The sequence below is a fragment of the Sipha flava genome, unplaced genomic scaffold (assembly GCF_003268045.1).
Source record: "Sipha flava isolate LNK unplaced genomic scaffold, YSA_version1 302_pilon_pilon, whole genome shotgun sequence".
NCBI lineage: Eukaryota > Metazoa > Arthropoda > Insecta > Hemiptera > Aphididae > Sipha > Sipha flava.
In genome coordinates this window covers 348,895-375,348 of record NW_020272978.1, presented here as the reverse complement: position 1 = coordinate 375,348, position 26,454 = coordinate 348,895, and the positions used below count along the sequence as shown (strand labels likewise).

At 28.6% G+C, this 26,454-nt stretch overlaps 2 protein-coding genes and 1 pseudogene across 2 annotated transcripts; 2 read left to right on the top strand and 1 right to left on the bottom strand.

Annotated features, from left to right (window-relative positions):
* The first annotated feature begins 24 nt into the window (after window positions 1–24).
* Window positions 25–2,854, top strand: LOC112686241. Its single transcript, XM_025558447.1, has 3 exons — window positions 25–202; window positions 1,359–1,432; window positions 2,455–2,854. Exon 3 carries the CDS (start codon window positions 2,460–2,462, stop codon window positions 2,796–2,798), a length of 339 nt encoding a protein of 112 aa, XP_025414232.1. The 5' UTR covers window positions 25–202; window positions 1,359–1,432; window positions 2,455–2,459; the 3' UTR covers window positions 2,799–2,854.
* A 17,509-nt stretch (window positions 2,855–20,363) lies between these two features.
* On the top strand, window positions 20,364–21,539 carry LOC112686261 (52 kDa repressor of the inhibitor of the protein kinase-like). The gene has a single exon (XM_025558461.1). It carries the CDS (start codon window positions 20,364–20,366, stop codon window positions 21,537–21,539), a length of 1,176 nt encoding a protein of 391 aa, XP_025414246.1.
* A 2,442-nt stretch (window positions 21,540–23,981) lies between these two features.
* Window positions 23,982–25,246, bottom strand: LOC112686260 (annotated as a pseudogene).
* Between the last annotated feature and the right edge of the window lie 1,208 nt (window positions 25,247–26,454).

Genomic DNA, 26,454 nt, shown 5'->3' with positions numbered 1-26,454 from the left:
TGATAGCACCAGACAAACGTATCGTGATAACAACACGCCATAACATCTCAACGGACGCACTGGACACTTTTTTGTGCAGTTTTCGATGCTCCGCACGTTGGTCGTCATTACTTCCCAACTGCGCTCGCCGTCTCTAGAATCACGGCATTTCTCGAGCGGATTTTGTAACAAGCCGCCGGTACGCATTTTCACGGCTCTCCAAGTAAGTCAGAGAAGATCGCTATTGTATACCCTATTACCGCCAAACGATGATACATGATGCATCGAACGATCGATTTACATTTAGCGTTTTGATCCCCGTCCTTAATGTCCCTTGTACACGTCGCACTTAGTTTTCCGGCCTCCGAGTTGCTGCAGGTGTGGCAAAAGCTTCCAGGCCTTGCGCCGATATAACACAAAATTTGGTTCTGAAATCAGAATCTTTCGCCAATCAATTCAATTCTTAACACTAAATCCAAATGAAAGCTCTATTACCGAATTTGACAATCTTCTTATCAAGCTTTCCACTTTCCTCTTATCTAATTTATTGTGTATAACAGTGGTTTGCAACCTGTTGAACTGTTTGAACACACTTCCATCTCTAACAAAATGTTCACGGCACACCAATCCATGTATTAGGTGAACCATATTTTATACATATATATGTACACATTTTACAGTCTACTTTATTAGAGGATTATTTATTGTGAAATATATTAATACAATTGATCAATTGAAACGGCTGCGACGGGCATACTTACAATAAATAATATTATATGTATCTACAATTAGTTCCATCAGTTTTTATCAAATATTGATTATAAGCTGGTAAATACATACTTATAAATTAATTTATAGATTTATTGTGGCACACTTCAAGGGCGTTCGTGGCCCACCGGTTGGAAACCACTGGTGTAGAATATAAATATTTGTAACCTTATTATATTTGTAATTTTAAATGTGTATTTTCATTATTTTGATATTTTTTTTATTTTTGCTCGACCACATTTATAAAATTTGGGTTTTTCTAAAGTATAAAAATGTTTTCATTGATACTAGTTTGTAAAGATCAATTAAAAATAGTGATATTAAAAAGTATGTTATTAGGTATGAATATCTGATGGATACATTAAAATTACTCCTCTCCCCTTTGATGAATTTCTGGATCCGTCCCTGCTCACTATTTTTCCACCAATTTCCACCAATGATTTACCCTCTTTAAAAATGTATTATTCTGATGCTAATTTTTAATTAAAAAGTTGTACTACATTTGGAATGCTTAAAGTTTTAAAAATAATAATAGAAATAATTCAATACATTTTTTTATTTGATTATTAATTTTTAAAAAATACTTCATAAATAATTGCATTATTTTCTAGGTAACTTCAGTGTCAAATTTATAGATAACAAGACAAATATACACAGCTTATTTTGTGTGATCCAGCTCATAACGGTAATATATTTATTCATTATAACTAAACAAATTAATGCTTATTACATTGATACATAAAAGACTTATCAACCAAACCTAAGTTTCATATTGTTAATATAAGAATTATGCTAAATGACTGATGCAATTTTTTAATCCCTTTTTATGTCAAATTTAATTTAAATTCATCCAAAAACATTATTCTGTAATGTTTTCATACAAGTAAAAAAAAAAAAACATTTTTTCATCATAGTGATAGCCTGATTGTAAATAAAATTATTTATAATTATAAAGAATAATACAACTTTTTTTTCACTAGTTAATAACCAAATATTATTTTTCATAAATTTACTTGTGAATATAAAAAAAATTCTTATATTTAATAATACTAATAATACTAAATAGTACTCAAATATTTAAATATACAACTGTGAATATTTTTTTAGAATCAGTGGTGTGACAAAAGACTTTATTTTTGGCATATGACTCAATTTAAAAAGGTGGTGGGTGTTCCGGGTTTGGAAAATTTATTGTTTTTGAGCTGTGAAAGTGATATTGAAGAGACAATAATAAAACTTGGAAGATTGTCCAGTGTATTAAAAAAAGTATTTTTGTTTAAATAACTAAACTGTTTTAAACTAACTGTTTTTTTTAAAAAATTTTAATTTTTTTTTTTTTTTGTGTGTGGTGGGTCAGACAATATAAATTATTGTCCCTCATTAGTGAATTAAGTTTGCCATGCCACTGATTGGAATGATGAATTAATAATTAATATTTTAATTTATTCATATGATCATTACATAAAAAACGCTTCAATGATATATTTTCGAACACATATTAATTGTCTCTGAACTTGATAGCATATATATAAAAGACATATTTATAGATCAAATATATTTTTTTATTTATGTACAAAATTTGATTTGAATTGAATCATACTGATTATAAATATTGACATTGTTCTTTTCTTTTAATTCTGTAAAATTAATAAAATATATGTCCCTTAAGATAAATATGTAAAAATTATGTTACCTTAATTGTTACAGACACAATGGACGATAGACGTTATGATACAAAAGAACAAAGATTTTTGCATGAACTAGTCCAAGATATATACGATGATATCTATAATAATCATTCTGATGATCCAACAAAAGTATATTTGACAATAACTGAACATTTAAACAATGTAAATGGTAGAGTGCCAGATCCTTTTACAGCAGAAGAATTGGTTGAAATTGAACAAAGTCTAAAAGATGCTGTCCGAGATCTTACTGATAACGATATTAATACTTACCTTTGCTCTGGAATAGTTGTACTATCTGAATATTTAGACACTCCCGAGGACATATTGGATTATGTAGGAAGACCAAGAAATAATTCCAGTTAATTATGTAAATTTATTCATTTGATTTTTATATTAAATAAACAGTTAAAGGAAAATTATTTATGGACAGGATATAAATACCATTTTTATCAGTAAATATGTCAAACTATATATACCAATTTTCAGTGCCAAAAAGAAAAATATAACAATAATAATATAAAATAAAAATATCTGTTAATAACTTTATAGCTTTATTTTTAACTGAAAGTAGTATAATTGATGACATTTTACTATCATACAGTATACCATTCAGAAAACTTATTAACACAAAACGTTTAAAATAGATCAAATAAGAAATCTGCTGCCTTATTTGAAGGACAATTTCCATAAAAATATAAATTTTGAGAAAAATGGTTTTTTTTTTAAATATTTTGCTTATCTAAATTTTAATATAAAATTATTCATCAACATTTTGAGTACTATTTATAGCAATTTACTTTAAAAATGGTTTTGAATAATATTCTTGTTGTTAAAAAAATAATTTATAAAATGTTTGCCCGATTTAAGTAGATACAGTGATTGTTGATAATAATTCTTTTATACATATTTTCTATTTTTAGTAACATTTCAATAGACTTATTAAATCTTTTTCACTCTTGGTGCTTTTTTTTTTTTTTTAACAAAATGTTAAAGTTTTTTTTTTTTTAACAAAATGTTAAAGTATTTTTTTTAACAAAATGTTAAAGTTTAACTAGTACAATATTATATTCAAATAAATAAATTGTTATCTCTGGTTAAATTATATAAACATATTATTATTTTAAATTGTTAATAAAATATAATATAAAATTATAGTACAATGTTAAATTTAAATGAACAAATTATTTATAAATATATAAAATACTTAGTTATTAAATCAGCATTGAAAGACTGTAATAAAAAATTTAATTATTTTACTTTTGTTACCTTGATTAATGTTGGTTCCTATTTTATTAAGTTTGATGAGCATTAAATCAAAATACAACTTAATGTTTCTAAATTGTCCAATTCTTCTAGTTGAACGAAATATTCATAGTTTTCATTGTTATTATTAGTATAAATGTCAGTATACTAAATAACATTTGTTATAGGTAATTTATTATTTGAATATTAAAAGTCTCCTATTATTCAAGTCAGTTACTTCTATTGTCTGTTAAAAAAAAAAAAAAAAACATACTTTTTGATACATACTTGTACACTTCAACTATTACATTATAAAATAATTACTCATATTACCAATACGATTAATTTTTTTCTTAATCTTAGTTCTGAATATAATTTTAGTTGAATTAATGTGTGAAGTTATTGATGTTAATATATAAAATATTGCAGTCATATAATATATTATATTATATTGTTTCTTAAATGTATACCTCCAAATTAGTTTACTAAACTTTGATTTACTTGTTTGTTTGGTAAGAAAATGGATATGTTTAATGATATTGTTCTTCAGATCAAATGAATTAATGAGGCAAACAAGCCAAATTTAACTTAATATTAAAAATTATTGTATTCTATGAAACACTGATGATTACTATCAGGTATTCTTCTTTATTCCTCATATTATCTTTTATGCTTTTACAAATATTTTCATGGGTTGGTCGATTAAATAAGATAATTCATTCAAATTTAAATTATTATTAATTTTAGAACAATTTAAATTTAGTATATTTAACCTAGTTTATTAGCAAAATATTAAATTTATGGCCAAAAAATGTATTAATGATAATTTAAAAACATGTTGATAAATATTTAAAAATGTAATACTAAAATTTAAATTAAAGAAATTATTTGGTACATAATGAGCAATGAACAGCATATGTCAATAGGAGCACTTTAATTAATACATAATTAGATTCTTTTGTATTTATGTATGATTTGCTTAATAATCCAGTTCTAAATTGAAGAACAAAGAAATTAAATTAAAAACCAAAAGTTTCTTGTCAGTTAAATATGTTTAGAGTTTTAAACAATAGTTTTAGATAATTTATTTTATTTTTTGATGTTAAACTTTAAATATAAAATGTATTCAACATTTATTAGAAAAATAAGTTACACTTTTAATAATATTACATTTAAAGTGAAACTAAACGGTTCTGTAAATTCTCATTATATATGTGTATTTGGAAACTTAAAAACTTTGTTTATACTTTAACTTCTATTTAACTATAACTATAAGTATAAATAGAGTTTTTATAGAATTGTTGTTTGTGAAGTACTTACAATTTCTTATTGTGTAGTTAATTTTAAAATTTATTTATTGATTATGTATTAGTTTTAATAAAAAGAATTTAATTTAATTTAATTTATAATATTTAAATTATAGAATATAGACCAATGAAATAAATTAGCTAAGGTAATATTTTGTTATCATAAGACTATATTATTTGTAAGATTATCTGAAATAGTGTCAGTATCTTAGGTCAAAGTAAGCATGTGTAAGAGAACCCAGGAGGCACTAATTTTGTTTTTGATTTTTCATGTAAAAGGTTTTTGTGCGTGCTAACTATTTAATTTACTTTTAAATAGTTCTATTGAGTTTTAACAATCAAACTATAAAAGGTTGATTGATAATCTTTTGAATTCTTAAATGTAAATAGAGATATATATATAAACACAAAATGGATATCCAATATAAGCACTAAATGTAATTAGAATATTTCACGCACAGAAAGCTTTTTTATTTTCACATTTTGTATCTTATATTTTTTATACATTTTGTACCTTATTTTCTATACATTGTGTATGTGTGTGTGTGTGTGTGTTTAACTTATAAACGTAATTTTATATGTACCAAGATCTATTTTTCATAAAAGGTTGAATTAAAAAGTGTTCAACCTATGAAAATATTGATATAGGTTGAATACTTAAAAATGTAATGTAATAATAATTCTTATTGAGATGCGTTTTACCCAAAAGCTTCTTAACTAAAATTGTTGAATCCTTCTAACTAAAACGTATTTCTTCCTTAACGGGAAATATACTATGTCAAAATATTCATACTATATTTTCTGTAAAATTACGTTTATAAGTTAATACACATAAAAATACAATGTTTAGAAAACAAAGTACAAAATCATCAATAAATGCACTGTTGCTACTAATTAAAGACAAATTATTTGAAAATTTTTCTAATTTATGAAACAAAAATAAGTTACTAAAATGACTCAAAATTGTATCTAGTTGGTATTTCATCTTAAATTATTCTTATAATGTTAAAATACAATACATTTCTTAATATTATTGTTGAAAACTAATGTATTATTATTTATAATGTGAATCATGAATTATTAAATTTAAAATAACTTAATTAATTTAAAATAAATTAATAATATTATACAAACTACTAACTTGATTACCCGGTTTCGTACGGAACATTCTTGGTCGTGACAGGTTTTAATGGATTATTACCTTACACTATTTAAAACCAAGTTTTGTGTAACTATTAGTGGTTATAAAACAAATAAAGTTTAAATGAATCGGTAGTTTCAGTGATACACTGAATTACCTCTGATAAGTCTAAATCTCTTCTTATTGCATGTATTGAATATTGGAGAGACCACCATGTCAAATTTCAAGTTCGTATAATTTTGAGTTGTAACGATGATCAATGAGTGACTAATACCTGACGTTGTCCGTTGAGAAAATTGTGAGTGTTCAACTGCTTTTGGGTGTTACTGTCGACTAAGACCATAAAATCGAATAAAGAATTTTATTCGGCGTATTTCGCCGGTCGTATTACTGTTAATTTTATCTGGAAAAAAAAATGTAGGAAACATAACAAGACAGTGGACTGTACAAGGAATGAGGATGAGATACATATATATATATATATATATATACGTAACCTTGTGTGACCATCAACAATATAAACTAAATAAAATTATACTATTTGACATGTATTAACATATAACAAATAATTAGTCCGATCAAAACAACTATATATAATAATAATAAAAAGAAAAGATGAACGTGACCTGATCCTCCTGGAACCGATGGGACAACGCCGTTGATGATGAACGTTGAAGTCTGGAACTGGCCGGACTGCAAGTTACAGTATGGTGGTGGCGACAGAACAACCGTGGCCGAAACGCAAACAAAACAAGAATATACACCGGATGGTGATATTCGGAAGAGACAGGCGAACACGTGGTCGACGCTCTTGCGCGTATGAACCAGAGAATCAAGTGGTGGAAAAAAAACACACCGATACCGGTTGGCGTGACGGAGGCGCAAAAGCCTGGTCCACATTCACGCTTAGCGAGACAAAAAAAACCACGAGGACTCACACGCGAGTGGTGCATACGTTGACAGACGCAAAAATGCCGGCCGAAACATATCTGGGCTAGGTGGGTGTCGCGATGGACGCCTGCAAAAATGCACCGAAATCCAACAGAAAACGCACTGCAAACGGAGACAGGCGATGACGTTGGTAGTCGTCGATCATTTCCCGTGAAAAAAACCGGTTGGCGCTGTCTCTACAGAATCGTTATTACATTCACGGGCACGTACTTGTTGGTTTGCGCGGACGCGCAAAGGCTTTATTGTGCAGCTTAATCTGTTCCCAACAGTTACCATATAATCTATGCATTTTTAAGTGCATAGTTCAAGTAATAAATCATCCGAAATAACGGTTGAAATAATTTGTTAAGTATTGTAATAGGTACACTTTAAATATAGCCATGTCTATCAGGTCTTGGTGTACCGTTTACTATATTAAAACATATACTAATATCATTACAACAATGTTCAATTTATTTTGGATAGTTATTTTTTTTATTTATTCATTTTATAAATCTAGAAAAGTCTGACAATTCGAGGTTTCAAATAAATGCTATTTATTAAAGTGCATTTGAATTACACAATATTTTTTAATTTTTATTGATTTATACAGTTTAATATTTTACATAATTAATCGGTGATTATTAAAATCAAAATATTAAACAAATTAAATATTTCCTAAGTAACCAAAACAAAAAATTTATACATCCAGTTCAAAACTGTTTCGACCCTTAAATGTGTGATTTTCGAAAAATACTTTCTTATTACTCGGTGAAAGTATTAAAGGAACCACAATTCTAAATTTTAGGTGCGTACGTTGAATAGTTTTTTGAGATATAGCGATCAGTGAGTCAGTAGTATTTGGATTTTATATATTAGGGTGCTTTTTTTTCGACAATTTTTTTTTTGAATCCCATCTCGAAATTTTATGGGAAATAACTAAAAAAATTATCTCAAAATTTGAGCTCTTAATATTAATATTAAGTGCTTCCTCAAGGCATATAAAGATTTCCCGCTTTAAATAGACGTAAACTTTCATTTTTTTCTTTAAAACATCTACAGTTCAAAGGTATTTTATAGTATAGTTTATGACATCAGTAGGTTTTCTTCAGAATTAAATGCTTTACAAAAGTGACCCTCTAACCTAAATTATAGTACATACCTATTATAGTAAACCTTTGTGCAAAATATGTGTGATGTGTGTATAATTATTGTGACTATTACTATACAATGTGTTCGGGGGGGAAGTGACTGCCCGGCGTCATATGAAAGTAAATTAATTATTAATTAATTAAAATTATTTTTTTCGTATCTTTCATAATTTCCAAGTAATACGCTGTTAAACTTGACAATTTTGGATTCTCAGAATCGTTTATCGCTCTGTGTAAGGTGTTTACAAGAAAACAATTTAATACCGTAAGGTCTATTATTACATTTTGTTGTTAGTTTATCGTGTGAATGAACTGTAACCTTTTCAGATTTAGATAAAGAAAATAAAAGTTATGCTTAATTAATTAAATGTTCGAAGTGTTTTCCACCTGACTGCAGAGATACTTGAGTTCTAAATGAAACACTTACTTTGAAGTTCTTTGAATTTTCACGTGATTTTGTCGAATTTTGTCTGCTGCAATGGTGATACGCTCCAACAATTGGTCACGAGTCTTGATGACAACTGAATACACTTTCTGCTTCGTGTATCCCCACAAATAAAAATTTAAAGGAGTTAAATCGGGTGATCGTGGTGGCCAAGATACTGTCCCACGACGCCCGATCCAGTGTGTGTAATTCGTATTCAAAAATTGACGGACTGTACGGGCAAACTGTGCAGGTGCGCCATCAAGTTGAAACCACATTACTTGACGTGTTGTAAGTGGTACGTCTTCTAATAGTAATGGTAATACCTCTTGTAAAAATGTCAAAAAATTTTCATGATTTAATTGATTCGGTAAAACATACGGTCCAATAACTAAATCGTCTATCATTCCAGCACAAACATTAATTGAAAATTGATGTTGGAATGCAGTTGACCAAATAACGTGCGGATTTTCAACAGCCTAGACATGTGAGTTGCGATGGTTTGTATACCTCCTCTGGTAAATGTTGCTTCGTCTGTCCAAAGAATATGTTTTACAAAATCCATATTTATTCTGTGTTCACGAAGAAACCACATACAAAAAATTGATCTTGCCACATTATCTCCGAATATTAAATTATGAGATCGGTGATAATGGTACAGATGAAGGCCTTCTTTTTTCAAAATGTTCCATACAGAAGTTCTTGGTATACCCAGTTTTGCTGAAATACGACGGTTAATTGTTGTTGGATCTCTTGAGATTATGTTTACAACTTCTTCTTCAAGTCCCACATTCAAAATTACGCCGGGTTCATTACGACGTTGAACTACCCAAATTCTGTCAAGCGTCTGTGAATCGCAATAAACGATCGGTACCCAAGAATTAGTCTATTTGAATATCGGTACCTATACTCTTGCACTGCAGCTCGAGCATTTCCATTGCAAAATCCGTACACAAAATGCATATCAGCAATGTGCCCAAATGGCAAATTAAATAAACATGGCATTTTGGTTTATTAGTAGGTTAACAAAAGAAAGTTTACGGGCAACTAAAATTTAACTAACACACACACGATAAACTAACAACAAAATGTAGACCTTACGGTATTAAATTATTTTCTTGTAAACACCTTACACAGAGCGATAAACGATTCCGAGAATTCAAAATAGTTAAGTTTAACAGCCTATTACTTGGAAATTATGAAAAATACGAAAAAAAATAATTTTAAGAAAATTTTAGTTATTAATTAGTAGAATAATAAAATATAAACAAAAGCTGTAGTAAATAGGAGATTATTTGATGTTATACTCGATTTACTTATAAAAATGTAGATTTTTTACAAATTAATTTGTACATTTCTGGTTTAATTGTGTTATGTTGTTTGATAGCATAATAAAGCAGCTTAAAAATAAAAATATTTAAAAAAGTTGCATATTTTTGAAGATACATAAAAAAATAATTGGCAGATTTTGTTTTGATAAGAAAAAAATTAAAACGCCCATACCTTAAAACATAATTAAGTTAGACCCCCCGTTTAAAGGTGGATCCTGCATAACTTTTGGTATACTTTCATATGATGCCGGGCGGTCACTTCCCCCCGGACACATTGTAGTTATTATCAGTAATTTTTTGGTATTGAATTAAACTATAATTATAGTTAGAGTACAGATAAAATAAAAATCTTGGACCCTCCTCCTACAGCTCATGTTCCTGCTGCTCGTTTGAGTGGATAAATAAAAATACAAGTATCAAATTAAACTTAATATTTATTTAATAAATATATTTAAAACCTACTGCATATAAAATAAGTATTAATAATAACAACACAAATAGTTCTTATATTAAAATTGTACCTTCAGTCTAAATCCTGTATAAAAAAAAAAAAAAACAAATAATCATAGTAGTAATAGTACCTATTAATTATTATATTATTATATTTTAAAAACTTTAAAAAACAATTAAGATAGGTAACTTAATTTAACAAATATCTAAGTAAAAAACATAAGGTTGGTAAGTAGTCAAATAACAAAAAACCAAATTTATTTTTTTCATTTTTGCAAATTTGTTGATTGTTTCATCAATGGGCACGACAATATTTTTATGCACATGCAGCAAAGCCAAGCCTGTTAGTCTATGCTGGCCTATTTTTGATCTTAACAATGTATTCAATTTACAAATTATTATTAAGATCCCCTTCATACCATAAAAATCCATCTTTAGGCATTGCCTTACTCATTGCCCAACCGTAACTAAAAAAAAAAAAAGTAAACAAATGTACGAGGGTGGTTCAAATATAATCGAGACAAATGCTCTAACAGGTTTATTTACTATCGAAAAAATTTACAAAAAATCACATTTTTTCTAGGTAATTCCCCTCAATATTTATACATTTTGTCCACCTTTCCGGAAGTTTTTTGATGCCGGTATCGAAAAATTCCTTGGGCAACTCGGACAGCCATGTGCGCACGAACCTCTCTACCTCGTCGTCGGTGTTGAACTTTTGACCTCCGAGGGCCTCTTTCAGTGGTCCAAACATGTGGTAGTCGCAGGGCGATAAATCCGGACTGTAGGGGGGGTGTTCCAGTATGTTCCACCCCAATTTTGATATTGTATCGAGCGTGAGACGCGCGTTATCCTGGAGGAGAATCGCACTTCGTGCTGGAATGCTCCTCCGTTTCGAGCGATAAGCGGGTTTCACGTATATTTTCAGAAGGTTAGAGTAGTAAGCAGCATTGATGGTACGTTGAGTGTGCAGGAAATCGACATACAGCACGCCCTGCCGGTCCCAGAACACAGTACACATTACCTTACCCGCGGACCAGGTTGTCTTCGCTTTGACTGGCGCCCCTTCCTTCTTCCTCCACTCTTTACTTGACACCTTGGTTTCGGGAGTGTAATAATGTACCCATGTTTCGTCTGTAGTGAAGATTTGCGTTAAAAAATCGTTCCCCTCTGCCTCGTATCGCGTCAGTAAGCGGCGACAAACTTCCAACCGCGTGAATTTTTGCTCAAAGTTCAACAGTTTAGGAACCCATCGTGCCGTTATTTTGCGATATTGAAGGTGTTCGTGGATGATAGACTCTACACTACTAATACTGATGCCGACTTCAGCCGAAATATCTCGAACATTTATCCTACGGTCCTCCAAAATGAGTTGTTCTACGCGGCGAATGTTGTCCGGTGTGACGCTGGTTCGCGGTCGACGATCATGTGGCTCATTCTCGACGGTTTTGCGGCCATCCTTGAATGCTTTGGCCCATTTAAACACGGCAGCCCTACTCAGGCACTCACTACCGAACTGCTTTTGCAAACGCACAAAAATATCCGTGTTTTTAACGTCTTCTCCCACTAAAAAACGAATGATAATACGTTGCGCAACGGTAGTCGGCACTTGACGTTCACTCATGGTCGTAGCACACGCGTAAAACACGTGCTCCGACGAAAACAATGACACACTGTTCGTAATAGACCCAGCTATCACATACTCAAGCCACGAGCTTCGAAACATACATGCGGGTCATTTACAGCGTTTGTCTCGATCATATTTGAACCACCCTCGTATAGTTATAATATATATTAACATAATTATATTAGAAAATACATACAGATTTGTTGCATTTAAATACGTAATCCACGAATCCGGTTTGGATGGGTCATAGTCAAGAATTTCGCTGTTATTGGCTTGAGCATATCGCTTGCTTGCTTGTGTAAGTCCACCACGAATTCCAGCTTCCATTATTAATATTTGATCGTAGTCTGACAAAATCTCTAACTCAACTTCCGTTAGTTTTAACATCGCATCGAAGCTGTACCCAGGAGCAGTATAGTAATAGTTCGGATCCAAACCATACATAAATTTCTGAAATTTTCGAAAACATTGCAAAGAAGCATGACGTCCACTTTCATATACCAGTCACTATATTCTCCAAGACACCTAAAATTATAATGTTCCTTCCTATACTCGTTTTGCATGCTCATAATCTTCGGTGTCAATATACGTTTCGGTTAATGTATTATAAAAGTTTTTTTTTTTCGGCAAGCATTTTTCGTTCAATCTTTCCCATCCATCAGTGTATTCATAGCAATATATACCTTTTCTGGTCATCAGTTCTATATTATTTGAATTGAATACTTTTAAAGTTTCTTTAAATTTCAATTTATCATATGTAGCTAAATTACTAACTAGTTTTTCTAGACTGTCTGACATGAAGCGATAAGTATCTACAAAACGGATTTGAAATTTGTTTGAAATGTATTTTGTGAAAGATATAAATTTTTCCTCTGTATTAGGTATTACACTAATTGTCTTTGTATCAAAACCCAACTGTGTCACGATGAAATGTGAATCATAACCAGACAGGTTATGAAAAAAAATTGGGAGGAATTTAGGTTTTATCATTTTTAGATTGCATTGGTTACATACGGTTCCTCTTTATTTTCCTGTTAAATGATCGTGATCCGCGACAGCATTGTTTAAACTTTGTACAAATTTCACCTTGCACAGTGGACATGTTCCTTTGGCGATGATATCATCATGATATATTTTATTTTCTTCGCTCATTATAATTGGTATATTTAAGTTTAGTATATTTTCAATTTTTAAAGCAACTTTAACTATCTCTTCTATAAACTTTTTAGCAACGTCACCTCTACCAAAACTAGAATCCCCTTTAAATATAACTGAGTCCGTCTCTATATTGAATTCCTCCAATAAATATATAGGTGTATCATCATTAGGCTTAACAAAATAGCAATAGCTCATGACGTTATAGTGGTGAATAATATTGGTATTACTTGTAATATTGGTATCAGTTTGTTTTTCAAGTATTGATTCGAAATCTGCATAAATTGCAAATGGATGATTTTGTGAACGACCCCAATTTTCAAATTTTATAAATGTATTAGGATTTGGTAATAACGGTATTATTGGTTTATTTTTGTTGCAATTCATTTTATGATCTTTAAGCCGTTGTTCAGCGCTAACATCCCAACGGCTGACCCCAAAGTATGATTTGAAACACCGCTTACATAACAATGTGGTATGTCCATGCCGCGATATTTGGACACCAACTAATTTTGCCAAGTTAGTTATACAACAATAATGTTGTCTGCCATTTCCGTCATCGAATAACAAATAAGTCATGATGATCGTTTAATTCGTCATCGCAAACTTTTAATGGATATATGATATATTTATTGAATTTTGATTCGACAAAATTTTTTTTTACATTATTTTTATAGGTTGGTTCTCCATGTTTTATGCTATAAACATTGACTGATACTTCATTTTTTTTTCAAATTTTTTTATATCGTTCAATGTGGTAGGGAAATTTAAATTAGAAAAATCATACATGTTCTGTATTCCTATGTAATGGGTTAGTCTTTCAGGGTGAGCTGAATTAACGTGTTTCGCCAACACGCTATACTTAAAACATTCATCATCATTATTCCGAACATTAATTGTGACTTTTTTATTTTCTATAAATTCGGGTAACGAAATGTACGAAGAACCTCCTAATGGTTTATATACGCTTACGTTCATGATTATGCCATCTATACTATCTAACGAAAACCCACTTCCTTTATGTTCCATTTCTTCTTTTTCTTGAATCATCTTAAGATTCCAATGAATAATTAATATCATCTGCTTTATACAAACACCTTGCGTGGGTTTTGAACGCTCTATTTTCTTTAATATCTGTATTTGGTATAATGTAAGTTGCTTCCAATATAATATTATATTTTAATGGTGAATTATTAACGGCATTACTAAGTACTTGAAACATTTCAGGTTTTGAAATTTCTAAAAATTCTTTACAAGTTTTAATTTTATTGATATTTTTCTTAAAGTATTCTTTGCACAGCCCGTTGAACGCAGACTTTGTTTGAATAAATAATGGGGACGTAGTTACACTCATACGTGAACGTTTATTCTTGGCCTGCGCATGTAATTTCTCGGTATCTATGCGTTTATCTAAGTTTTTTTTAAATAATTTATAAAAAACCATCTCCTTAAGTTAAATAAATATAAATATTTTTTTAAATCTTACCAGACTTGATATTAATTTTTTTCTCATAATCGTTTATTGCCCTTAAGCACAAATCGTCATCATCCCATAGATCATTGGATGTTACATTTGGCAGACCCGCTGAAGTATCGTTAAAAAAAAAAAATCCCACCGAAAAAAATGTTACGTATCACTTAAAATAAATTTTTAAAGATGGTATTTGATAAAAATATTTATAAAAATAATACAATGTATAATAAATCTAATTATTCTACTTGTTATAAATATATGATTTTTTTTAAATAATGCCATTATGAAACTTTGAAATAAATCTACTTAAAAAAAAATTAAAGCCTTACCTCTTATAGTATCTGCTAAATCTTGTTTTTGAAACTCGTCTAATACAGCCATACAAATTTCAGACTGAGAATTGATGGATTTCGCATTTGATGTACCAGCCGAAATATTTGGAACAAAAATCTGAGGCGCTATCTGTATATTGGCTTGATGAGCGGGTTGGACGACGGATACGATCTTGGATTCGACGTTCGGTCTGCGGTTTACGGGAACATTGACGATTCCTTTGTAAATAAAAAAATTAATTATAATAAATTAAATAAATATCATGTGTGTAAAATAATAAATATTCACCATGTATGTTTTTCATGTGTCTGTTGATATTGGATTTGTCGTTGAATGTTGATTTGCACAAAGTACTCGGGTAAATCACGCAGTTATGCTTTTTTTGGTGTTCAAGTAAATTACGTTTCACCGTAAACACTGATGAACATTGTTCGCAATTAAACATTTTAGAAATTTATAAGATAAAAGCGTAATAAATATAAAAAGATAAAGATGTTTAAAAATTAAACACTGCAAAAAAAAGAGAAAAACATGGAGTATAAATATCGTACAAACACAGATGAATACGCAGAATATGTGTGTACAACGAATACTCTGAACACACACTGACTGACCATAAGCATTTGTCAAGCCGAGTGTTTACCGATTTAATATATTTTTATTTTCGGAGATGTTATCACATTAGTAATTTCACTGTTGTAAGCATTATTTTTTATAAATTCATCACAATGTTATGACTACGTATAGACTATTCATCTTTTTATCAACATCATTTTTTATTCGAAATTATTAAGTTAGATTTCTAGGACAAATAAATCTTAACATATGTACAATTCCTATAATTTGCTATAAACATATTTTTATGAAATAAATAAACTTAATTAAATGTTTAATATTGAAAATGTACACATAACTAATTAAATTTACCATTAATATGTATAGATGAGTCATATTCATTAGACATATAAGGAAAACAATAATTTTAAAAAGTTGATTCCTATTTAAAAATCATATTTATAATTTATTCATTTTCTTTTTCTTAACAGTGTTTTTTAATTTTATATTTTTTAAATTGATATACAATGGTTCCATAAAACATACATTAATTCATTTTAATCATTAAATTTATAAATTATAAATAATCTAGGTTATATAATAGGTTAAATATAATATATACATAACTAGAACCAGGAATGATATGCATTTGATATTTCTTTTTATTTTCTTAAAAAATAGCTATATAAGACACAAATTTGAATCCGAGTTTAATGAGTCTTTATCCAAAATTTGATTTATATATTTTGAAAATTTTTAATTAATATACATATATTAGCTATTTTCTTCAATATAATGCATATATTGAAGAAATATTAGTATTTATTTAATATTATTTCCTAATTAAAGATATATTCATATAAAACATACTTTAAGTATGTTGACTTCAGGGCCACACAGTGGGAAGAATCATATTTTTACCGCGACAAAAATAAATTTGATAGTATTTAATGTGACAAACATTTTTTTTCTTATATATTCTTTAATTAACAAATTAGAGAGACAAATATTATAATAAAACATTAAACCATAATTATTGACTATAATATTATATAAATAATTAAAGTTGGTTTAACAACTTTGGAGAAAACATTTTTAAAACTATTAAAGAAGATCAAGATTGAAAAAAATAACTTATATACTAATATATCAAGTTTAAGTAATTATTAAAAAGAGTTATCATTTAAGGTTGATACCCAAAAGCATAAATTGTAAATGATGTATTATATTTTATAATAAAACTATAGTAAGGTATTCATTATTTAATCTTAATTTTTACAATAAAACTATTCTGAATCATACTCACTATTTTCTGTAGATATTTGAGAATCTTCTTTTGTTTCTTCATAATTTATAATTAATAAATTTTTTACTTCTGCAGTTAATTCTGTAGTAGGTGATTTTAGAATTTTTCTCTTAGAAGAAATCACTGGATCTGAACTTATTAATAACGCATGCATTAAATCGGTATTTGTACTTATTCTTGACATTTTGCGATTATTATTTTCCCTAAAATTTGAATTTTTTTTTTTTTTATTTTTTCGTTATTTTTGTCGATTTTTCTGCATTTTTAAAAAATATTCTTGCCACATTCCTTGTATTAGAAGTACCTTGACCTTGCAATGTTTGATTAATTTTTAACCCCATTTCATTCCAAAATGCATGTTGAATATTTTTCTTTCGCTGTATTAATTTGTCTTTTTGTTCATAAGTTGGTGAATATTTAATTTGTATGATATAGTTAAAATACATCTCAAAAAATTAATCCACGCGTGCAACGTTGTGAATTTCTGTATATTTTTTAAATCTTTCATATTTTTTGGTCCACAGTTACAAATAAAACATCTTTGACTGGAAGTATCAGTTAAATTATTTATCACCTCACTGTCTACCATAGTCATAACCAATGTATAATTGATAGGTACAGAAATATTATTTATCACAATTTCAATTGGGATTTGAAATGATTTTATTTCTTCTTCAATTGCTTTCACTTCTTCACGAGTATTATTTTTTGTTTCTTTTTTGTATAAAAATTTAATTGGTCTACAATAACGTGTCGAAGATGGTGTTTAATTTTTCCAAAGTATATCATTAGTGAAATCAGACGCTATAAAGGTCAACCGCAAAGGAACCAAAGAAAATAAAAACATATTTGCATCAATATATTCTATTTTTTGTTCATCAAATTCTTCTAAGTCATCATGATGATCACTATTTAAATTTTGATAATTTTGTATCAAGTGAATATTTTGGATAAATCCTTGATGGTATTCCGTTTGACCCGAACTACCATTACACTCCCATTTAAAAATAAACTCAGCCTTAACATATTTTTCGAAAAAATTAAAATTTTCAGTTTAATCAAAAATTTGAAAAATTTTTCTTACCGTGTGATCCAATAAATTCTAGAGAGGAATAAATGCACCATATTAATATATTTTTAAACCTTCGGGTTATATACAGTTTCTTCACTTCTCGTATGCGGTCATATGAAGGATACACATTGACTCCATGTTCTTTTAAACCTAATCGAGTTTGATGATAAACGTTTTTTGTCTTGCGACAATTTACCATATGAGCTAGAGCTTCATCTACAGTATATGGTGTTATATTTTTCCCCTTCAACGTTTCACGAAAAGATTTCCTAATATTTACAGGACGACTGGGAGAATATTCTGTTGACTGTTTTAATAAATCAGCTGCTGCATGTTTACCTTCTTTAAAAAGTGATACTCTCGTCGCCCGTAATAATCTTTCTGGCGATGTTGTGTCCACTAACGATTTTACTTTTCGTATTTTAGATCTTTCAGATACATCATAAAATAATTTTGATGGACGACTGCGCTTATCTACCGTTTTATTTTCATATTGTAACAAAATAAATTCGGTATCTAACCACCCCTCGTTTTTAGAAATAAATGTAGTTACAGTACGATTTACGATTGACCACTTGCGATTTAACGTAGTTACAAATCCTGAAATTTTATATTTCAATTCATTTTCATATTTCTCATCAATAGAATGATTTATTTTTATTGCCATATAAATATATAAAAATAAATGGGTATCCACAGAGCATGAATTTAATTGTCGTTAGAAATTTCTGAGGTCATCGAATAAATCACGGTATGTAATATTATCTACAAAAAAAAAAATCATAGAAATTAAATGGGCAAATTTGGGCAGACCATATTTTAGAATTTACTAAATAGTATGTTTACTATAATATTTTAATAAAAATCGCGGCTCTATTATGTGCTTTTTTTTCAGATCACTATAATTCTTAAATTATGATATATTTTTATTATTTTGTTATTAAAGTTTTAACAATTTATTGTTGATTGGAGAGTTAATTAAACTACTAATAATTATTACATACCTCGTTTAGAAGTTTCTATAGTACAAAGTAAATTATCAAAAAAAACAAAAAATAATATAACTTTCTATATTATTTATAACAAATATTTATTGTGAATGCGCGTACTGTCAAGAAAGTCGCTGTGAAATGAAAATATCGCGCTAATTGAACTTCTAATGCTATTGATAAAACGTAATAAAGATAAAATAAGCATTCAATACAAGATTGACAACTTATAATGAAGAATTTTGTACTGCATTTTTATCAAAATTTTGACAGTTCAAATTTTATTTTTGTCGCGGTAAAAGTATGATTCCTTCCACTGTGGGTCGGTTAGGTTTGGGTAGGGGAACACGGGGGAATGACACGCACTTAAGGAAAACCGATCCTGTGAGCTTCAAGTATGTCACACTGATTTTAAATAATCTCCATTATTTTTATTGATATCTTAGTAAAAGTTTTTTTGAATTATCGGGACTTAACTGTTTTTTGTTTTTTTAAAAAATAAAAAAAGAAAAAAACTTAAATGCTCATCATTACCCAAGGTACGGTATAATGATACGCACTATCATTTTTATTTTTGGGGTAATTATGCGCACAATTTTTATTATTGAATAATATATGAGGTGATCGTGCGCATTTAGTAATTTCTAATATTTTAATTAATAATTTAATTTAAATGTGTTGGTGTAGTGTTAAGAATTGCACAAATTATAAGTACGAATTATATATAATAAAAATACATTTTAATTATTAAACCAACAAATAAAACCTTTATTTTATCACAGTTACAGTCAATTGAATATACTTAGTTGACAAACTAAAATTAACAGTAGGTTGATAGTATGAACAATTAGAACTTAAAGGAATTGTAACATCTTTATATAATTTATATTATATATATATATTATTTAATATTTATTAACACAAAATAAAAAGTTTAAAATTAATAAAAATAAAACTTTAACAACTTGTTTTTATTAAATAACAATATTATTATATTAATAACTAAACACCTTAGATATGTGAATATATGTTTCAGTCTCTTTGTTACTATATACATATATATTTAAATACTACTATTATTTAAATTTAGAGTTTTAAATTACTTAACGCATTCTGTTTCTTGACAAAAGTAGCAAATGAATACCGCAGCAGAATCTAATCCTGTACATAACGCATGTGCCCAAAGTCCACATTGCCTACATCCAGGGGCGTATTTAAGGGGGGGGGCATGGGGCCCGTGCCCCTCCCATTCACCGTATTATATACTTTTTTTTATTATTGACTATTGAGAGTATATGTCTCTTTACGCTTTCTTAATTTTCACATATGGGCGTAGTGGGCGTATGGTGTTATACTGTTATATCATAATAGGATATCATGATAACAGATAGGATTAAGTTTGATGAATTTAAGAGGACAGGGCTATGATGGGGCTGCCAACATGTCTGGCAAATTTAAAGGCACTCAAGCTTATATTTTAAAACACCAACCTCTAGCTACATATGTACACTGCTATAGCCACTGTTTAAATTTAGTTTTAGTTAAGGCTTGTTCAGTACAACCAATACGAAATACAATTGGAATTGTCGAAGAAGTTACTAACTTTATAATGGATTCTCCAAAAAGAATTGAAATTTTTAAAAATGAAAATATAAAACACTGTCCAAATGTTAATTCAGATATATTATTAAAGCTACGTAAAACTAGATGGGTTGAACATCATGAAGCTTTTATACGTTTTAACCAAATGCTTCCTGCTATTGTATCATTTTTGGAATATATGATTGAAAATTCTGACGGACAAATTTTGACAAAAGTTAATGGATTATATAACTCAATATTAAGATTTGATTTTTTATTGACATTACAAATTATAATAAATACCATGAGTTGTACACTACCATTATCAAGAAAACTCCAGTCTCCAACTTTTGATATATCTGAGGCACAATCTTTAATACTATCTGCTTTAACTGTTTTGACAAATCAACGTAATGAAAATGACTTTAAAGATATTTTTAAAAAATCTGAAGATATGGCTAATAAATTTAACATTGAAGTTAATATATCAAGAATAGCAAATAAACAACGTAACTGCTTAAATATTTCTTCAGAATCTAACACACCCGAGAGTTATTATAGAATTTCTGTTTATTATCCATACTTAGATTCATTGTTAAGTGAAATTAAATACAGATTTGAAACAAAAAATACTAATATTTTAAACTTAAAAGGCTTCATACCTAAGTATTGTAACACTATTGAAGTTTCAAAAATGTTAGATGCAGCATTATTGTTTACAACTGATTTACCAGGTACTTTCGATGAATTAGAAGGAGAATTGAAAACCTGGCATGTAATATGGAAAGAAAAACCAGAAGATGAGCTTCCATCTACTGCATTGGAAACAATATTTTTACCTTTCATGGATTTTTATCCAAACATCAAAAGACTTTTATTAATATTTGCAACTATTCCTGTGACGACATGCACATCTGAAAGGTCATTTTCTTCCCTTAAGAGAATCAAAACCTACTTAAGATCAACTATGGGAGAAAATCGATTGAATGGATTAGCATTGCTTAATATACATCCAGAAATAATTCTAAACCCTTAAGAAGTAGTTGATATATATGCTAACAAACACCCTAGACGCCTACAGTTATTATAACTACACAAATTACTTTAAATAATATTGCTTTTTAATTTTTAACTATACATTTTTTTAATAAAATTTTATGTTTATATGAAACACGTGTATTTAGATTATTTTGTTATGAATGATGAAAAATATGAGATATTTTATAACTCTACATCCATGTACGCTAATTTGAACTTTTTGTTTGTGCCCCCCCCCCCCCCCCATAAGACATTTCTAAATACGCCCCTGCCTACATCTATACCATATTTCCTTGACTCCAAGTTCGCCACAAATAATACATAAGTTATCATCCTGAATATTTGCTTGCTCTTCATCCATACGACCAACTTGTCGTTTTCCAACACGTTTTGATCGATTTGATTGTTTTCCTTTTTTTAATTTTTTGGATATTTTTGCTTTAGAAATACACCAAACAAATCTTTTTTTACAGATTTATTTAAATCAATAGCTTCTTTTTTAATTTGTTTTTCCTCCAACTGAATTTTAATGGGTGTTTTTGTTAAAATTATTGATGTGCCTAGACGTGCATTAATTTTTTTAGATTTTGGTTTTGGTTGAGGAATTGGACAAATTTCAGAAATAGTTTTTCTATAAATGTTTGTAGATGTTGATGGTTGGTTGGTTTTGTATGTTAGAAACTTACGAAGAATCCGTTTAATGCAAGAGCTTATAAAAACAGAAGAAGCAGAGGACTCCATCGATATTTTTTTTAAAAGTATGGCGATTACAGTCAGTTTTCGCCAGAACTCAAAATAAAAGCAAAAATGATAAATTATTAAATCATAAATTATTACTCAAAGTAATAAAAATTTTGGATCTTCAGAATCTAAAATTTTTGGATCAAACTGGCAGTAGTTTCAATTATGTGTTTCCAGAAAATATAACTTTCGGCCTCAAGCATTAGTTTCAATAAATTATACCTCCTATTCAACACACTTCTCTGAACTTGATGGAAGTTCTTCAGAATCCAGATGGACAGAAAATTTTCGTAATAATTAATCATTAAAATTATTGGAGCAATATTAGCCTAGTTTTTATGTTTATGTTTCAACAGAAGTGTTTTTTATTTATTTATAAATTTGTTTTGTTTATTTTAAAAATGATATAGGTACTAGCTAAATGACAGTAATGTTATTATTTTTATTTTCATTGAGACAATGTTATGTTATTTTTATTAGTTATTTTCCTCAACTAAGTTATTTATACCTCAACTACTTAATTTATAGTTAACCTTGGTTAAAATTTGAAACTATTTTTAATTATGTTTCTTGGTTTCTTGTTACAGACTATTATTAATAATTAGTATTTAGAATCAATCAATGGTAACATTTTATAACAGTGATTAGCGAGAGTGCGAGACTATTATTCATAAACTCTCTATTTTTAGAACATATATTATATTTTAATACATTTAAAATTAATATTATAGCATTATTAGAGTTATAGAATTTGCTGATTTCGTTATTTTATATGAATAATTAAAACAATTATGTAAAAAGGTATAAAAGACGCGGATGAAAAATAATTATAGAATTATTGCTTATATGCTCAGAGTAATAAGAATATGATGGTAAAATATTTTTGTTATCTATCTTCTTTTTCTATTATATAAAAATAATTCCCTGGATCGCGATTGGTTACGATTCTTATTAAATCTCGCCGACCCTTTTCACTTTCGATCTTAAACGTTTCCCGTAAACTTTTATCCTGTCTTTCCATTTCAGTGGTCCGTTTGATTTTCCGACCGACCGTTTTCCCGATGCGACTGAATGAAAATCCGAGATTTCGACGATTAAGCACCAGCCAATCGAAGCGATCGGTACCTATTCCTCTCGCGCCGCCGTGACGTTTGCTCGCTCGTGACGTCACTTATCGGCGGTCGTCGGTCTACCTTATAGCGTGATTCACACTAGTACGACACGACACGACACGACACGACTAGTCACGGAACGACACGATACGACAGACAAAAATCATGTTCAATTCACACACGACCGACAAAAAACGATAGACACGCACTCAGTTGATTCCAATTTTCGTGTCGAATGGTCGGAAATTGTTCTCAACATGTTTCGAAATTTAAACTTTGAAGATTTGGCAGTGATGGCGTTATTGCTCGACGCCGACAAAGAGGAAATTGACCATGCGGTAGTCAAAAAACGATCTATATGGGTTCACGACATTTAAAAAAAAAAAAAAGTGGAAGGAGAATATGCAACTTTGTGTAAAGAGTTAGAAGACTATGAAAACAAATTTTTTAAATATTTTAGAATGTCAAAGTACCAATTTAACGTTCTACTTTTAAAAATTGAGAGTAATATTTCTAAACAAAATACACACTTTCGAGAAGCAATACCTCCAAAACAAAAATTAGCTGTTTGCACAATGGCACTTGACTCATTTTTTTCCTTCAGGTTTTCTTCATTTTTTTTCTCTAATATATACTTCATTAAAGTTGAAGATGCCGTTTCTGAAGGAGAAATTGATACCTTGCTTTTTTTTTTTGGCCATTGTGGCCAATGTATTTTTAATAATTGGTTGGCGAAATTCTTTTGGTGATGGTGTAGACGTGCATGGACTTAAATTATTAAAATAAGTATCATTACAGGAAGTATCAGTATCAAGTTCAGTGTTCTTTTCGGGTAAACATGTTTCATTATCCTCTTCAAACAGTTCTTCATCGTCATCACTCACTGTATCGATGTTACTCATGGACTCTCTTTCTTTTATATGTGATTTTAAAAACTGCAACTCATCTTCAAACTTCCATTTTTTTAAAATTTTGGACTTTTGTTCTGATTTGGTCACCGCATTTTTTTGAGCTCTTCTAAATGAGTTTCGCTAGTTTGTCCATGTTTTTTTGCAATCTTGTACTAAAGAAATATAATCTAATTAAAAAATTTGGATAAGTGGGTGTCGCTCTGCTGTACAATAGGTTACAAGTGAGCCATTTTAATGGATTGTGTTTAATTTTAATCCAATGATACAATATAATGTTATAAGAAAAACGATTCTGAGCGAAGATGGTTAGTCAGCCTATAGCCATACCTATGATATTACTAAGTACATTTTATGATATTAATTCAATGGTGGGCAAGTTAATGAAAATAATTAATAATAAATACCCTAATACCTATGTTTACTTAAAGTTTTTAATGATTAAATAATTTAGTTGATATAGTTTAGTTTACTAAATCTCTTACGTTAAATATAAGTACTTAGTACATACAAGAAGAGAAAAAATGTGGAACCAAAAAGTTAGTAAATACCTATATTGCTAGTTGGCAGATAATAAGGTTACTCAAATCATAATTTATTTTGAAGTTTATTTGATATTTTAAGAATATAATTTACTATGAAATGTTATTTGTAATCAAAACATTTTTAATAATTAAATTATAATATAATAATATACCATGTCTTAAGGATTTTTTTCAAGTAAAATTATTAGAAAAATATTTTGAATAAGTTACCTAACTATGATTATACCTATATTGTTTTATATTCTGAAAAAAGTGATATCTACACTTATTTAACTTAAAAGTAGTACTAAAAATATAGCCATATTCCAAATTCTGAATAGGATTATATATTGTTTGTAATAAAGTGTTTTACATACCGGGTTGATTTAATATAGCAGCGATTTCTCTCCAAATGGTTAATTAATCAAATAACATACATTAAAAAGTTAATTTATTTTTGACCATGAAAGGTCCAAAACAATTTTTGCATAGAGCTTTGTCACATTCTTTAAAAATTAAGTTAGATCTTTTTTTGATTTCTTTTGGTACTACAAAAACCACATTTACAATAATTTCCTACGATAGAAACATGTTTTCCTACATCTTGGAAAGCATTATTAGCTCTTGATTTTTTTTTTCCAAACTTAACATAAGGAAGATAACTCTTTCTTTTTCTGGTACAAAAATTGCCTATCAATTCATTAGTAGCCAACAATGATCTAAATTTAAGTTGTGACATTATATTTATTTTTTTTTAATCCTTTTTATAACATATATAACTATTTACTATGCAACAATCTAACATATAATAAAATATTTTCAATCACCACCTTCTTGGCTTTTAACTAATACTATATATACAGCCATAAGTTGATCAAATTAATCAACAACCCCCATAAAAGTATTGTAATCTTATATTATTTCATGTTTTTTCATATTGGTATCTGTATATAAATCAAATACGACAAATAATAATTCATTTTAAATAAAAAAGTAAAAATTATGTAAATGGCATTGAAAATTACTAAAATCTATAAGAACATTTTTACTCAAGTTAAAATATTTTCTTTGCCAAATCAATAATTAGAAGTCTTAAGACAAATTATAATTCTACATAACATACTCTAATTAAAAAATTACTTGTACGTATACATGGTGTGACTAAAATGTATTTAAAAACCTCTCAAACTTTACCTAACAAAAAAGATAAAAAAAAATTTTTTTTTATAGGCATATTTAAAGTTTTAGTAACAAAAAGTGATGTCATTATGCAATAAACAAGTTTAGTATGTAATTAAATAAAAAGTAACTTAGTGTTTGAAGTCTCCAAATCATTAATTCATGAATGTTCAAGATTTTTAGACAGAGATATCACATTGTGTGATATATTTAATGCTTTTAAAGCGCTCTGGTAAAATAATTTATCACGTTGATAAGTTTTCGCGGTTACCGATAACACAACATTGATTACGACGATCCGTGTACAGGCTAACCACTCATACAATATTAAACTACCCTTCATCTCAAGTGGTAAAATAATTTACCAAAAATTGTTAAGTAAAAAAATAAAAAACTTGGTGATGAATATATCTACCAGAGACCTATAAAGAGTTAAATGCTTAAGTTTT